The sequence below is a fragment of the Diachasma alloeum genome, unplaced genomic scaffold (assembly GCF_001412515.2).
Source record: "Diachasma alloeum isolate Michigan unplaced genomic scaffold, Dall2.0 Dall_scaffold_00213, whole genome shotgun sequence".
Taxonomy (NCBI): domain Eukaryota; kingdom Metazoa; phylum Arthropoda; class Insecta; order Hymenoptera; family Braconidae; genus Diachasma; species Diachasma alloeum.
The window spans coordinates 568,084-583,057 of record NW_021680378.1 but is presented as its reverse complement, the minus strand read 5'-3'; the positions used below and the strand labels follow the sequence as shown (position 1 = coordinate 583,057).

Genomic DNA, 14,974 nt, shown 5'->3' with positions numbered 1-14,974 from the left:
TTTTTTTTCAGGGATGATTTTTCAAAAATTTATTTTAAAAAAAGTACTAACTAGCAAATGTTTTTTATTAGCTCGCAATTTTCTTCAAAACTACTTCAATGAGGAAAAAAATAAAAATTTGGAATATCTATACATGAGGGGCTAGTTGATCGGATCTGTAACCATGTACATACATGCTATTCAGCGCCACCTATTTCGGGTACTGTGCGTAACTTGGGTAGAGAGTCCTGGTATGTACACAACACATGCAAAGCAAAAACCCACACATGAAGAGCTGAGCAAAAGGCCTATACTAACTGACATTAACTGTGAGATTGGATTGCGCGCGTTCGCCTACCGGCAAAAAACGTTCGTTTCCGAGATCAGATAACGAGAAAGAAATAGTACATTACATGCCCGAGCCTGGAAAACAGATCACCGTCCCCCACGTGCAAGATTGCCATCCTCGCCTTCGGTTCGGAAGGCAGTCTTGCAGGTGTGTATATTAATTTTCAGGTCCCGTGACACGAAAAGGAATGATTTTTTTTCTGTTCCACTCGACACTTGGGAAAAAAATTATTCATCCTGTTATTTTTACGCGTCTATCCCGACTATAATCATGTTAAATTTTGCATTATAAATGAAATAATCTTTCGATTTTTTTTCAACTATCAAATTCGCCCCCCCCCCGGCCCCGGTCGAGCCCGTGGCTCCTGACGGCCGCCAGGTCCACCACCCACACAATCCGCCTCTGATTCTGAAACTGATCGCATTGCAGATTACGAAAACCCACCAATATTATCATCTTACTATTTGTTCCATCCGCTGGCATGTTTTAATGGTGAATTTATTGTAATTGTCTGTCGGTGTTTTACCCTTCATTCGAGTCTTTTCAACCGCAGACAACGCCTAGAGTTGATGAGAGAGATGTATCATAACGAGGCAGAGCTTTCACCCACATCACCGGATTATAATATCGAAAATATCACGGGTGGCGATCCATTTTACGACAGATTCCCCTGGTTCCGCATGGTTGGAAGGTAATCAATCCCCTGATTGATTAATCCTAGATTGGTCACCATGCGAGGGAAACGCCGCAGCGCGTCGTTTTTTTCTTCTTGGCATCTACTGGTTGTCCGGGAAAATCCGAGAAAATTTGAATTCGTCAATTGAAGTATCTGGAAAATTTTAGCGTTTAAAAAAAATATCACATCTCAAATTCTTGGAGAAAAAAAATTTGTTTCCAACAGTTGAAATTTTTTTTCTCATGTTAAGGTGTTTCGGGTGTAGATCACCGGGGGGTGAAACGGAAGGGGAGTCTTATTGTTCTCGAGCCCTGATTCAATCGCTGAGCACGAAATTTTCTAATTTTCAAGTAACTATTTAAGTGTGCATTTCAACATTTTTTGAATATTGATTTTCTTTATCAGATTGATTGATTTTTTTCTCATCACCTACGGGTGTCAAATAATTTTTATTGGATGTTATTCTAATTCTTGAAATAATATTAAAATGCGTCTCGAGTTCCCGAGTGGAAATTCAAATTAGGATAAAATAAGAGACTGACTAGTGAAAACTGATTTTGATCAATTTTGGATCAGAAATGTAACGCTTGTTTGGGTCAATGCCTGGTCAAAATTCTAGGATTCGATCTACCTGAACAGTACCGAATCCGATACGGATCTAGTCAAGATTTGACTGATCAGAATAGGATCATAATTCACTTCGCCACAATGGATACAGATACTCCATTCAGAATGTCATCAAATCCTGATCCAAAAGTCAATAAATTCTGACCAGTATTGAACCTAAAACTAATGGAGATCCAAGCTAACTGAGTGAAATTTCCACTCGGGTTGGTAAATCTGTCGAGTGTTTTCTCTCTCTCAGTTCCATGGTACAACCCATACCTTTCCCACGATGCTCACTGACATTCGAATGACGCGCCTGTGCGTGAGGACGTAATTGCCCCGAAACTCATAATTTTCCGAATCATTTGTTCAAATAACTTTCTTATGAAATCTGAAAAAAATCTGAAACCTATACGTCTTCTCAAGAAAGATTGGATTTATCACCCACTAGTTTTTTCTCAATAGTTCATAATTTTTTTGGGTGCCATGGAAATTTCCCTAATTGCGAGTGGGTTAACCTCGGAGGTTATAGCGGGAGGGGTCACAAAAACAGCATTTTTTTTTTCTTGAAACAGATCTGAAGAAAATTTGTAAGCATTTTCAACGATACAGCATACTTAGAAATTTCTTCCATGAATTTCACAATTTTCTTCATTATTTTGACTTTTCAACCGAAACACCTTAAATGAAATTGCCCATTGCGCGATGCTGCCGAAAACTCGCTAAACGCGCCCGGGCAGTGTGGAGTGAATTCGGCAACGCTGGAGTCCAAATAACACGGCGGCAAATTCCCGCGGAAGTGACCAAAGTCGCAAGTTCGCGTCAGGTGACCAAACTAGGGTTAAACTTTAAGCCATCTAAGAGTTCCCAAAAATAACTCACTCCCGGTTATAGATCATTCGTATACTTGAGCAACCTGATGTACCCAGTGCCTCTGATTCACAAAGTAGCGATCGTAAACGAGAAGGGTGACGTCAAGGGCTACCTTCGCGTCGCAGTGCAAGCAGTTGTCGGTACGTACCCCCTCCCCCTCCCCGCTCACCCCTTCCGGAGCATTTCTTTGACCTCCCCCTGTTCCAGAAGAGGAAAACAGTGAATACTCGAGTGGAGTGAGACAGTCAGCCCGAATTTCCTTCGACGACGATCTCTTTGGGAATCCCCGTCAGGGAAAACGGGGAACCCTGCTGACTCAGACTCTCGAGAAGAATCAACAGATTATGATGCAAGAGGAGCGAGTGGTGGAGGGTCAGACCGAGGGTAAAGAGGGTCTCAAGGACGAGGAGGAAGTGGGCGATGCAGACAGTGGAAGGGGTGACAGCTCGGTGGCCAGCGATATGAAAGAGGAGGAGTTGCCTGATCACCTACAATCTGGGGTTGAGTTCACCTTCAGGGTGACAGTGCTTCAGGCCATGGGTATATCCACGGAGTACGCTGACATCTTCTGTCAATTCAATTTCCTACACAGACACGACGAGGCATTCTCCACTGAGCCCGTGAAGAACACGGGCAAGGGGAATCCCCCGGGTTTCTATCACGTTCAGAATATCACAGTAACTGTTACCAAGTCATTCCTGGATTATCTGAAAACTCAGCCGATTGTATTTGAAGTATTCGGACATTATCAACAGCATCCACTGCACAAAGATGCCAAGTTAGATTATGGGGTCAGACAGCCGCCGAAACGCATGCTACCACCGTCAATTCCCATAAGCCAACCAGTTCGTTCACCCAAATTTGGTTCAGTCCTACCTTCTCCCAGCACTTCCCATGTCCACGCAAAGTACGATGTTCTTGTTTGGTTTGAGATCTGTGAATTGGCACCGAATGGTGAATACGTACCATCAGTGGTCGATCACAGTGACGATCTTCCCTGCCGTGGATTGTTCCTCCTGCATCAGGGTATTCAGCGTCGTATTCGTATTACAATTGTCCATGAACAGGCGTCTGAGCTTCGTTGGAAGGACGTGAGGGAGCTAGTTGTCGGCAGAATTCGAAATACTCCGGAGCCTGAGGAGGAGGACAACGATTCCTCGGTGCTTTCACTGGGGCTCTTCCCAGGGGAGTATGTCGAGATTCCTGGTGACGACCGATGTATGTTCAGATTCGAGGCCGCCTGGGACAGCTCTCTGCACAATTCAGCTCTTCTCAATCGGGTCACGTCCTACGGTGAGCAGATCTTCATGACGATTTCTGCTTATTTGGAGTTGGAGAACTGCGGCAGACCCGCTATAATCACGAAAGACCTCAGTATGATCATCTACGGGAGGGACGCCAGGGTGGGCCCCAGGTCTCTCAAGCATCTATTCAGTGGTAGCTATAGGAATCAGGAAGCTAATCGACTGAGTGGTGTCTACGAATTGGTACTGAGAAGATCCTCGGAAGCAGGTGTGCAGAGACGTCAGCGCAGGGTGTTGGACACAAGTTCTACTTATGTTAGGGGTGAGGAGAATCTCCATGGGTGGCGACCAAGGGGCGACAGTCTCATATTCGATCACCAGTGGGAGCTTGAGAAGCTCACGAGGCTGGAGGAGGTCGAGAAAATAAGGCACACACTTCTACTCAGGGAGAAACTTGGAATTGATAAGGTGGCACTCTGTAACAAGACTAGTCACGACTTCACCAAGAGCGAGAAGGTACGGGCATCCCTGGTACGTCCATGCGTATTAGAGGTAGAAAATGTTTCAAGGTACAATTTTTATGTGTGACACGAGTCTTTTAGGTACTAGTGCACTTTGATGGATTCTAATGGGGTTTGATTGTGGGATAAAATGAGGAAAATTGTCTTGAACATTTTGGAGTTTTTGGATTTTCAGTTTTTAAGCTATTAAGTAGTGCTGCTTTTCAATTCTTTTGACTTTCTGTCTACAGTTGAACGCCTCTTTTCTTTAATCCTCTGACTCGCAATCTTTTCCTCAGTACTGGAAAGGGATGATTAGTGAGGGCACGAACAGTTTCGTAGTATGAAGTTCGCGTTTAAATACATGAGTCCCAAATATTAAAATTTTTAAGAGGAGTTTATTGGTAGATGGGATGAAACAAATTTAAGGAAGAAAAAAAGTAATTTGAAATAAGACATCTCATTCTTTCACCGACGTCGGTGGCCGAGTGGATTAGACGCAAATCTAGTGTGCGAAAGGTTGTGAGTTCAATTCCCCGCGGAACCGAAATTTTCAACGGAAGGCTCCGGCGAGCGGGAGGTTGCTAATAGAGTAACCGCCTGTACCGGCATAGGTTTTCTGTGGTTTCCCATGCTATTCCTATGTTCTATAGAAGGATGAATGCGGTACAGTGTAGAATCCACAGCCGCATGCATAGGGTTGGATAGAGTGTCGAAATGAAATTCGAAAAGAGGACTCAAAAGGCCGTAAAAATTACGAAGCAATTTGAAATAAGACATCTCATTCTTGTCAATCGTCAAATCATGAGCAGGACTCGATTTTTTACAAATGGTTGCACTGGATAATTCTCAATATTTGAAGACCATTTTCGTTCTAGTTATTCATCAATTTTTTCTTTTTCTTTGCTGAAAAATCATCTGGATTCATTTCACAATTTGAAGGTATCTTTCTTGTTTCACGTATTTACCAACAATTCTACATACACTTTTCAATAAATTTTCATTTTTGTGTCTTTTTGAACCGCTGAATCTTTATCACTGACATCTTTTCTTTTTTTTATTTCTCACTATTTGTTGTCTATCTATCGAAACTTCTATTACGCATTACGTGAAAATATGCAGAGGGCCTTGGTAGCTTCGCAATACTTACAATGGTCCTGACGCAATAGGAGTGAGAGAATACTCATATGAGCAGTTCATACGGTTTGCGAGTCAGAGGGTTAAAAAAAAGCCCTCTAGGGAGAAAGGCAATGTTAGAATATGTGAGGTCCCCAATCGGCTCTGAAAAGAGTCGTCCAACTGTACAATTTCCCTCAACATCGAATTCTGTACATTAGGAGGTCTGCAATATGGTGGCAAAGGCGACTAACGAGCCCCACGCGAGTCCCGTAAAGCTCAAGAAATCCGCGAGCAAAGATGTCTACGAACCGTGGGAAATGACTGATCACGAGAAGGAGCTGGCGACAAAATACGTCAAGCTGATTCAGGGAAGAATTCCGAGTAAAGAGCCAATAGTCCTCTCAGACGTATCCCCAGGTGACGACACCATAACCGATATGTCGACCTCAATGATGTCGTCTGTTGTATCATCGTCATCTCAAGAGTCAGTATTATCGAGACGCTGTTGTCATTCTGCTGAGCAGGTAACACTCCCTGTATGCCTGAAACGCCCCGTAGCGGTTGTCCATATTGGAACATCTTTGCTTCATTGCTTTCCAAATAATTTCATCACTCGAAAAAAAAAACCTCACGAATCTGCTATTGCGTAACAATCGCGGACAACCGCAGGTAATGAGAGAAATTGTGCGTTCGGGTTGTGTAGACACGGAGTGTTACCTTGCAGCCGGCTGGGATTATTATCAGGAGCAGTTCTAAGTCCTGCATCTTTAGGTTGAGCTCACCAGAACGGGCTAGACTCCAGGAGCTCCAGGAGAGTATGATGGCGGGTGAATCGGCTAGTCAGTCTAGTTCCCTGGCACCAGCACCACTGGGCTCTACTTCACCATTGAAGGAGAGTCTGGTGCTGTATGTGCCGGAGGTCGAGGAGATCCGCATAAGTCCAGTCATCGCGAGGAAGGGATACCTGAATGTTCTCGAGCACAAGACCAATGGATGGAAGAAGAGATGGGTGGTGAGTTGTCGTTTTGAGTGAGGCGGAGGGGTGGGAGGAGTGTGATTAATGGGGAGTTTTGCAGGCTGTTAGGAGACCGTACGTCTTCATCTTCAGGGAGGAGAAGGATCCTGTTGAGAGGGCGCTCATCAATTTGGCCACGGCGCAGGTCGAGTATTCCGAGGATCAGCTGGCCATGGTTAAGGTGCCGAATACTTTCAGGTGGGTTTATTATCTTTGACTTGGAGTGAATGATTCCTCGTGATTCTTGTGATGTGCACATTTCTCTCCGTGTACCATTCAGTAGCGAAGCGGTAAAGGGTGATAAGTCGGCTTTTTCCGAAAATGAGTTGTTGATGGAAAACGATTCTATATATTGTATCATATCCCCTAAAAACGATTCGAGTAGAAAAAAAATTAACTATATTTTTATTCAAGTGAAAAACGGATTAAGTCCTGATTTTGATTCTCAACTATCATCCTGCGAGTTGAGTCGACTTATACCTTCATTCTCCTTTCATGGATACTTTTCATATTAATTTTATTGAAAGAGAGTTCGAACTCCACGCCGTGTCCCTCTGGCGGCAATTTTTACCACCTCTTCCTGAGGGAATCACCCATACGGAAAATTATGTATGTGGAAGGTATATAAATAAATCTATGATGCATATATGATACATATATTAAACATATACACGCATATATACCATCGCATACGATTTGAATAAAAAAGTTCTTTTGCACTTCTTTGATAAAATTTATATTTATCGAGTTATAATTCCTTTTAAAACTACCTATCTGGTCCAACCTAAAAATTTCTAACTCGCATAACTTAGAAATTTTTTTTTTTTAATAATATTCCAAGGCATGCTTGGAACACTTCTATACCATATTTAAATTTCATCGAAATTGAAAAAAAAAATCGATTAAAATAGTATGGAACGCCCCATATGCAATATATGTCATTATATAATCGATATGTATGCAATATATATATGCGAATATCAAATTCGTATGTAACATATATTGCACGCCGAAACCGAAGCCCCCTTTCTTTCTAAGGAAGTCCTCATACCCATTTGAGGACATCCAAAAATTTGATTTTACATAATAACTTAATTCTTCCTCTCGAGCCCTCTTCATTTTCATAATGCTTGAAAAATCTTACTCGATGTTAATAATTGTTTAACTTGATCTTGAATAATTATTCCAGCGTTGTCACTAAGCACAGAGGCTACCTACTACAAACCCTCGGCGACAAAGAAGTTTACGATTGGTTGTACGCAATAAATCCACTTCTCGCCGGTCAAATAAGATCCAAACTAGCCCGCAAAGGACCCACGACGAATTCAACAATAATCACCCTAACTGCTCCACCTCCCGACACACAGACGCAGGCCAAGTGAGTCGCGGAATCGCTGGCCGAGTACGTGAGTGTCATCACCAAGGCTTCAAAGGGAATAATGAGACGATCCCATCGAGTCATCGAGGCCCAGGACTTTTGTAGATTTCGATTCACGGTGATCTTCGAGTGAGTTATCACAGTCATTGATTTTTCACGAAAATTTTGTTACGATGTGGGTGAATACGTGTGAACAAGTTTAGTAGAAAAATCTGGCGTTTCTCTGGAAATTCTATAGAATTTCTGCTAAAACTATAAGCATTCTATCAAACAATTCTATTGAAAAATATGCAACTTCCCCGTGCGGTTTTTAAAAATACGTTCGGCTATAGAAAAATGTCTATAGACGTTAATTTTTCTGTAAGAATTTTTGGGGATGAATTTTTTAAGTCATGAGAAAGTAAAAATATAGCGGAAAAACTTACACCCAGGGATTTCTATAGAAAAGTTCAAATCTATAGATTTTCTTCTATAAAATTTCCTTTAACAAAATGACACGGTAAAGTTGCATAATGTTCAATAGAATTTCTCAACAGATTTCTTATAGAGTTTGAATAGTATTTCATACAGAAAACGCTAGATTTTTCTATCACATATTTTCACGCGTACGATGACGATTATCGATCCTGGGATAGTATATATCGATATAAGTGAGACGAGCTTTTGACAACTATGAAGTTGGCGGCCTGAAACAGAGCCAAGGCTGCCAATCACACGAGGTGAACAATCCCTTCTCACATGTGTCTGAACTATATTTTTTGCCAGTAATGTTACGTTCAAGGAATGCCGAAATGTGCTTTTTGACGTGTCCACGTCTTTAATTTCATTTTCATCACGCTGTGACGAAAAGTGAACTTTTCGGCACGCTCCGCGTGCCTAAAAGTCCACTTTCCGGCACATTGTGATGAAAAATATTGTTCGTAACTCGTGAAAAAATGTTTTTTAGCTCGTGGGATTATATCACGAGCCGAAGGCGAGTGATATAAACCTCCCACGAGCCAAAAAACACTTTTTTGCACTCGTTACGAAATATACTATTTCATCAAGCTGGGCGAAAAAGTAACTTTTTAGGCACGCTTCGCTTCGGCTCGTGCTATAAACCTCCCGCGAGCCAAAAAACTCTTTTCCGCACTCGTAACGAGTTATACTATTTTGTAATTCCGGCCGTAAGGCAGCGCTTTACGAATGCTACGCGTTCCTACGGCCGGAATGACAAGAAATATCATTTGACATACAGCCTAAAATAGTATATTTCGTAACGAGTGCAAAAAAGTGTTTTTTGGCGAGTGGGAGGTTTATATCACGAGCTGAAGGCGAGTGATATAATCCCACGAGCTAAAAAACATTTTTTCACGAGTTACGAACAATATTTTTCATCACAATGTGGCGAAAATTGGACTTTTAGGCACGCGGAGCGTGCCGAAAAGTTCACTTTTCGTCACAGCGTGATGAAAAAACTTTTTTAGCTCATACGATTGCAACGTCATATTCGCCAGAAAAGTTTTTTTCGGCCTAATGACGAAACATACATTTTGGCACTTGCCCCTAACGGTATTTGGAGATAAACCCATCTGGATAGAAGAATATTATTTGGGGGATATTACAGAGTTACGCCCAACGGCCAGCGCCATCTGTCGAAGTTCTAGAAAATTCTAGATTTTTCTAGAAAATTGGAGAAAGCTCTCTGATTCTCCAGAAAATACGAGAAAATTCTCCGATTTTACAAAAAATTTGAGAAAACTGTTGAATTTTCTAGAAGATGCGCACATTTGCTAATTTAATTCACACGAAGCGTGTTTTTAATTTCATTTTGGAAGTTATTCGCGGAGTTACCCCTCCGCCAGTTACCCCTGCGCGATCTGTTGAATTTCTAGAAAATTTGAGAAAATTCTCCAGTTGTCTAGAGAAAATATGAGAAAATTCTCCGGTGTTATAAAATATTCGAGAAAATTCTCCGGTTATACAGAAAATTTGAGAAAATTGTCGGATTTTCAAGAACATTCGCACTTTTTATAAAAAATTCAATTCACATCGACTTCTCGTTTATGGGTAAACGAAGACACTTTTCAGCGCGACATGAACGCAGCAGCATTGCCAAAAAATATGAAAATCTCTCCGAATGTTCGTGAGAACATTTCCACGGCTGAGACCCTCCGCAAATCTTCAACTGAAAATTTGTCAAATAATATCTAGGATCGATAGTCACATCGATCGACGCTTGATACCGACGAATGTCCAAAAATCCTGAGCACGAATTTTCAGTAGATGTTTATGTGTTTAATCACTGTCAATTCGATAATCATAATTTTCAAGATGAATTTACAAAAAAGATGAATCACGATGTATAGACGTTGATATTCGTTCTGCCGGCGCTTTTACTCTCAATTCCATTTGTTATCTCGAAAAAGTATTGGAAAATATTTTACACAACGGCCTCTTGGCAGTTTCTCTTATATTACATGAAAATGTGTAAATATCATTGGGAGACGTAGAGTGAATGTTAAATTCCTCACATTTTAAAAAATTGCGAGAATTATCTTTGATTTTTAATTAATTTTGTTACTAGTTCCCATATCGTTGTTAATATTGATTAGAAATGAAATATATTATTAGTTAATTAACCATTCTACCATGACTATTCGTAAGTTACCTAGACCATGAAGCTTTCGTAATTGTTTTCATTCCATTCGATCCATAAATTATGAAATCATCAATTCACAATTAGTTTTGGGAGTCACCGTGAGACAAATAAAAAAAATTCCCCGACTTTTCGACGGAACTTACAGCACTGAATGATAGTATTCGCGACACGAAGGTCACGGTATATATTGTTGACATAAGCGAGAAAGATAAAGACATGATGTAACAGCGAGGAACGAATTGAAAGCTTCGAGATAGGTAATCTTGTATATAAAAAAAAAAACACAAATATATTAATGAAAAATGAGTCACCAAGTAAATATGAAAGAAGCATTGTAGTTTTAAGAACTGATTAATTGACAAGAATAAATAATGAGGCACGCTTTTTTATTTAATCCGAATGTTCTGGCTGGATTTGACTGTAAGAACATTCTAAAAAGGTGACATTAATGGAGATTTTTCAGGAATTTTCTCATGCTTTTGAAGCTCTGATTATTTTTCATAAATTTTTTGGAGATTTTTTGTTGAGCTTGCGACGTTGAGTAAATATTTCCAGCATTGAGCTTTTAACTTATCTCAAAGTTGAGAGGACTAATCAGTTTTACGATTTTAAATGGCTCTATTGGAATTTATGTTGAAGGTCAAGTTTGATAAAGTTTTGGGTAAAGTATCGTGAGAGCTTTAAGTTCAATCTAATACTTGTGAAGTAACAAAAATCTCATAATTTTTTTGAATCAATTTTCTATCAAGGTCATGACATTTTGTGTCATGCCATCGCAAGCTCAACTTTATCAGCTTGCAGAGCCCTTAACCTTGAGCTTTGCTCATTGGAGCTTCAATTCAAGGTCAATCTTGAATAAAGTTCGGGGTAAAATGGCATGGGAGCTTTAAGCTCAAGCTGAGACTTGCAAAGTGAAAAGCTCTCATTGGTTTTTCTGAGCAATTTGATGTGAGCGTCATGGTATTACCCGCATGTCATCGCAAGCTCAATTTGATAATTTTGCGAGGACTGTGAACTTGAGCTTTCTCACTGGAGCTTTAATTCAAGATGAATCTTGAATAAAAAAAAAGTTCGGGGTAAAGTGGAACGGGAGCTTTAAGCTCAAGCTGAGACTTGCGAAGTAAAAAGCTCTCATTGGTTTTTCTGAACAATTTGATGTGAACGTCATGGTATTACGTGCATGTCATCGCAAGCTCAATTTGATCATTTTGCGAGGGCTTTAAACTTGAGCTTTCAACCCCGAAAAAAAATTATTAGAGCTTAAAAAGCTTGAAATTTGTCTTTAAAAAAATCTATCAATGACATCCAACTAGTTTAATTCAATTCTAGTCATGATTAAACGTTAAATAAAGGGTAAAATAAACTTAATATTTAAATTAAGTACATGGAAAAATTACCAGCTGACATGAACACTTATTCGAAATGATAAATAATTCATCAACCAATCGTACACAGAATGACGAGAAGAAAAATATATTGAGGAAAAAAAGGACAAATTAATTCAATTGTGTTACCAATTTTCTTGCTTGCTGACTGTTGTAGTGATTGATAGTTTTATTTTGTTAAACGGTATAAAAAAAGCATATAATATACATTTTAAAAAAACATCGATCATAAGTATTGAATATTCATGGTAACTGTTGGATAAAAATTTAAAAAAAATTGATGTTTTTGGAAAATATCCGGATGATGTCATGACTCCACTCTTGAAATTGAGAAAAAATTAATCGGAAAATGAAAGAAATACCACAATAGGACTAACTTCTATGAATGAAAATAGTTTATATATATACGAGAAATATAAATATATATAAATATGAATAAATTTAATATTTACCGTGATGAAGTACGATGTCGCGAAAGAGAGTGAATTATTTAAAGAAAATTTTAACAAGTTGTGGACACGACGTACACCAACGGTTTAATCTCTATTACATGAAGATAAAAAAAACTGTGACTGCAAACAACAAAAAATAATAACTGAGTATGTAAATCCGTGTATTTGTTTTTCATTGATGGTGGTGATGAATGAGAATGACTAACATTTGTAATTCTCATGCATTAAACAAAAGTCGTTATTTCTGTTTCAACTTGAATCAATATTTCAGGCATGATAACGTAAACAAGTTTCAAGAAGATATTTAAAAAAATAACAAGTAACAATTTTAATGCTGATGAAAAAAAACTAAACGTGCATTTATTATTCTTATGATTATTACTATTATTACATGAATTACGAGATAGTAACTGGTGTAAGAGCAATCATGTAATAAATCGATCAATAAAAAGCTTATGCTTAAAGACTATTTCATTGAAAAAAAAAATTTGATCAGCTTTTTAATTGAAAAGATTGGTTGGCGGGGGGCAGGAAGGACGACTTCAAGAATTCACAGCTTCAGAGATGCAACAACTATTCGTCATAATAAAAGAAGTACGAAAGAATTTAATAGAAAAATCTATTGGATTTCTATTGAACTTTCCATTAGTTGTGGAATTGTTCAGTGAAAAATATTCTATAGAAAAATCAACAGAATTGGATTTTTCTATGCAATTTATTTTATTGAGATATTTTCCGTAGAAATTCTTCAGTTAAATTTTTTTTTTTTTCAACTAAAAAAAAGATGAAAAATGGGGGAGATGAAAGTCCTAATAGAAATTTGTTGAAAGATGAAATTCTACTGATTTTTTCTATAAAATACTTTCTATTAGACATTTTTCTATTAAAAAAAAAGTGAACAGAAATGATAGAATTTTAATAGACATTCAGTAGAATTTTTTATCGAATTCGCTAGATTTTTAAATAAATAGAGAGAATAAATAGATTAAGTAAATAGAGCAGTCGACGATGATTAGACAGCAATTATCCACCTGCCTCGAAGTAGATTGATAACGCCGAGTGATAACAGTATTTTCCATTCACCAACAAGGAAAATGGAAAGGAATAAAGGAATTCAGTAAACGTGAAGTGAATATCAATTTCAATGCTTCACCATTTGCGTTTTCAATTTCCACAGTTTTTATTTACGAAAAAAATTGGTTGGGCTAAAAAATTTAATTTTTCCTTTGACAAATGGATAATGGTTCGCCTTCTCACACTGTTTCACGAGTTTCCTCATGCTCTTCAAGAGGCACAAGTCTCTCTACTTTGAATTCTTCTTCTTCTTTCTTATTTATTCTCACCTCGAGGAGACGAATTTTTGCATCGCGCTCGGCTACGGCATTCTGTAACCGTAGTTTCTCTCGTAAAAGCTCGTTCACGGTGTCGGTGAGCTTCAGGTACTCCGTCTCCTGAGCCTTCACTTGCTCCGCTAAAAGCTCGAGGGAATGCGATGTTTGAAGACGGAATTTGTTCAGTTGGTCTGTCTTCTCTGAAAGCTGTAAATGATAAATTATTTTTTTTCTAGGGGAAAGTCAACCTAGTTTAACCTTGGACTTGATTTTCTTCATTTCTTCCTCGCGCTCAGTTGTGAAAAGGTCGTAGCGGTTTATCAGCGCTTCGTTTTCTGCTCTTACTTCAGCCACATCCATCTCTAATTTATCTTTGGCTTGAGTTGCCCTAGCAACAAAACATGAAAATCCTATTTTTACTGGGCATTTTTCAAAGGAAATGTGCAATGGAAATAATTTCATTGAAAAATCTTGTAGAATTAGTCCAAAAATTGATAGAATTTTTTTTCTGTAGGAATCCCTCGACATGATTTTTTGGAAGTTTTTTTCACTTCATTTTTCTCTTCCTTTCGAAAAAAAAATCAAACAAAAAACTTGGAACATTTGAGCCAAATAATTTCTATAGAAAATATCTGAATAGAAAAAGTTCTGTGGAAAAATTGAATTCTATTGATTTTCACTGTAAAATATTTTTCATCACGCTGTGACGAAAAGTGAACTTTTCGGCATGCTCCGCGTGCCTAAAAGTCCAATTTCCGCCACCATGTGATGAAAAATATTGTTCGTAACTCGTGAAAAAATGTTTTTTAGCTCGTGGGATTATATCACTCGCCTTCGGCTCGTGATATAAACCTCCCACTCGCCAAAAAACACTTTTTTGCACTCATTACGAAATATACTATTCCGTTGAACATTTCCAGAGGATTGCGAAAAACCTAACAGAAAATTCAACAGAACTTTGGCAGAATTCTTAGCTTTACTAATTTTTTTTCGTTGGAATAAAAGAGTGTCAATATCGCCTTACTCAACCAGTTTTTCCACAAGCCTGGTAATGCGTTTCCTATCAGCCGGACACAAGTCTTGTATGTGAACGTGAGTCGACCCTGACTTTTCCCCGCCTTTACAGAGCCCGCAATTCTCTTCCTCCATTTTTATTTCTTCGGGCTCTGAAATATTTCATCCCATGCAATTAACCCCCAAAAATTTACGAAATGTTCTCCATTAAATCTAGTAATGTAATATACTTTGATGACAAATTACAATCATATATTTTATTTTATCATCAACCTTCGTCATTTTTCCTGGAAATTTCCTCTTCCTGAAGGTGGAAAGTCTTCTCCTTCAGTCTTGCAAGTCTGAAATGATTTTCAATTAATATAATCCATTTTCTATTCCCTGGAATTTCTTGGGATTTCTAACTTTTTAT

At 38.6% G+C, this 14,974-nt stretch overlaps 2 protein-coding genes across 8 annotated transcripts in view; one reads left to right on the top strand and one right to left on the bottom strand.

Moving 5' to 3' along the window:
* The window catches only part of LOC107037118 (kinesin-like protein unc-104), a 38,432-nt gene extending 30,274 nt beyond the window's left edge, over positions 1-8,158 (top strand). For 6 of the 7 annotated variants that reach the window (XM_015255495.1, XM_029126035.1, XM_015255497.1 and 3 more), the window contains 7 exons: positions 882-1,019; positions 2,505-2,623; positions 2,691-4,243; positions 5,565-5,830; positions 6,118-6,358; positions 6,423-6,559; positions 7,551-8,158. In XM_015255495.1, coding sequence (XP_015110981.1) covers positions 882-1,019; positions 2,505-2,623; positions 2,691-4,243; positions 5,565-5,830; positions 6,118-6,358; positions 6,423-6,559; positions 7,551-7,743 — 2,647 coding nt within the window. In that variant the 3' untranslated portion in view covers positions 7,744-8,158. The remainder of the gene's footprint in view (positions 1-881; positions 1,020-2,504; positions 2,624-2,690; positions 4,244-5,564; positions 5,831-6,117; positions 6,359-6,422; positions 6,560-7,550) is intronic. The other variant, XM_015255499.1, reaches the window with a different exon arrangement.
* Positions 8,159-13,400: 5,242 nt separating this feature from the next.
* Positions 13,401-14,918, bottom strand: LOC107037055. Its single transcript, XM_015255377.1, has 4 exons — positions 14,836-14,918; positions 14,573-14,714; positions 13,807-13,936; positions 13,401-13,755 (listed from the first exon to the last, which is right to left on the bottom strand). The coding sequence occupies exons 2-4, from the start codon at positions 14,695-14,697 to the stop codon at positions 13,471-13,473; spliced, it is 540 nt and encodes a 179-aa protein (XP_015110863.1). The 5' UTR covers positions 14,698-14,714; positions 14,836-14,918; the 3' UTR covers positions 13,401-13,470.
* Between the last annotated feature and the right edge of the window lie 56 nt (positions 14,919-14,974).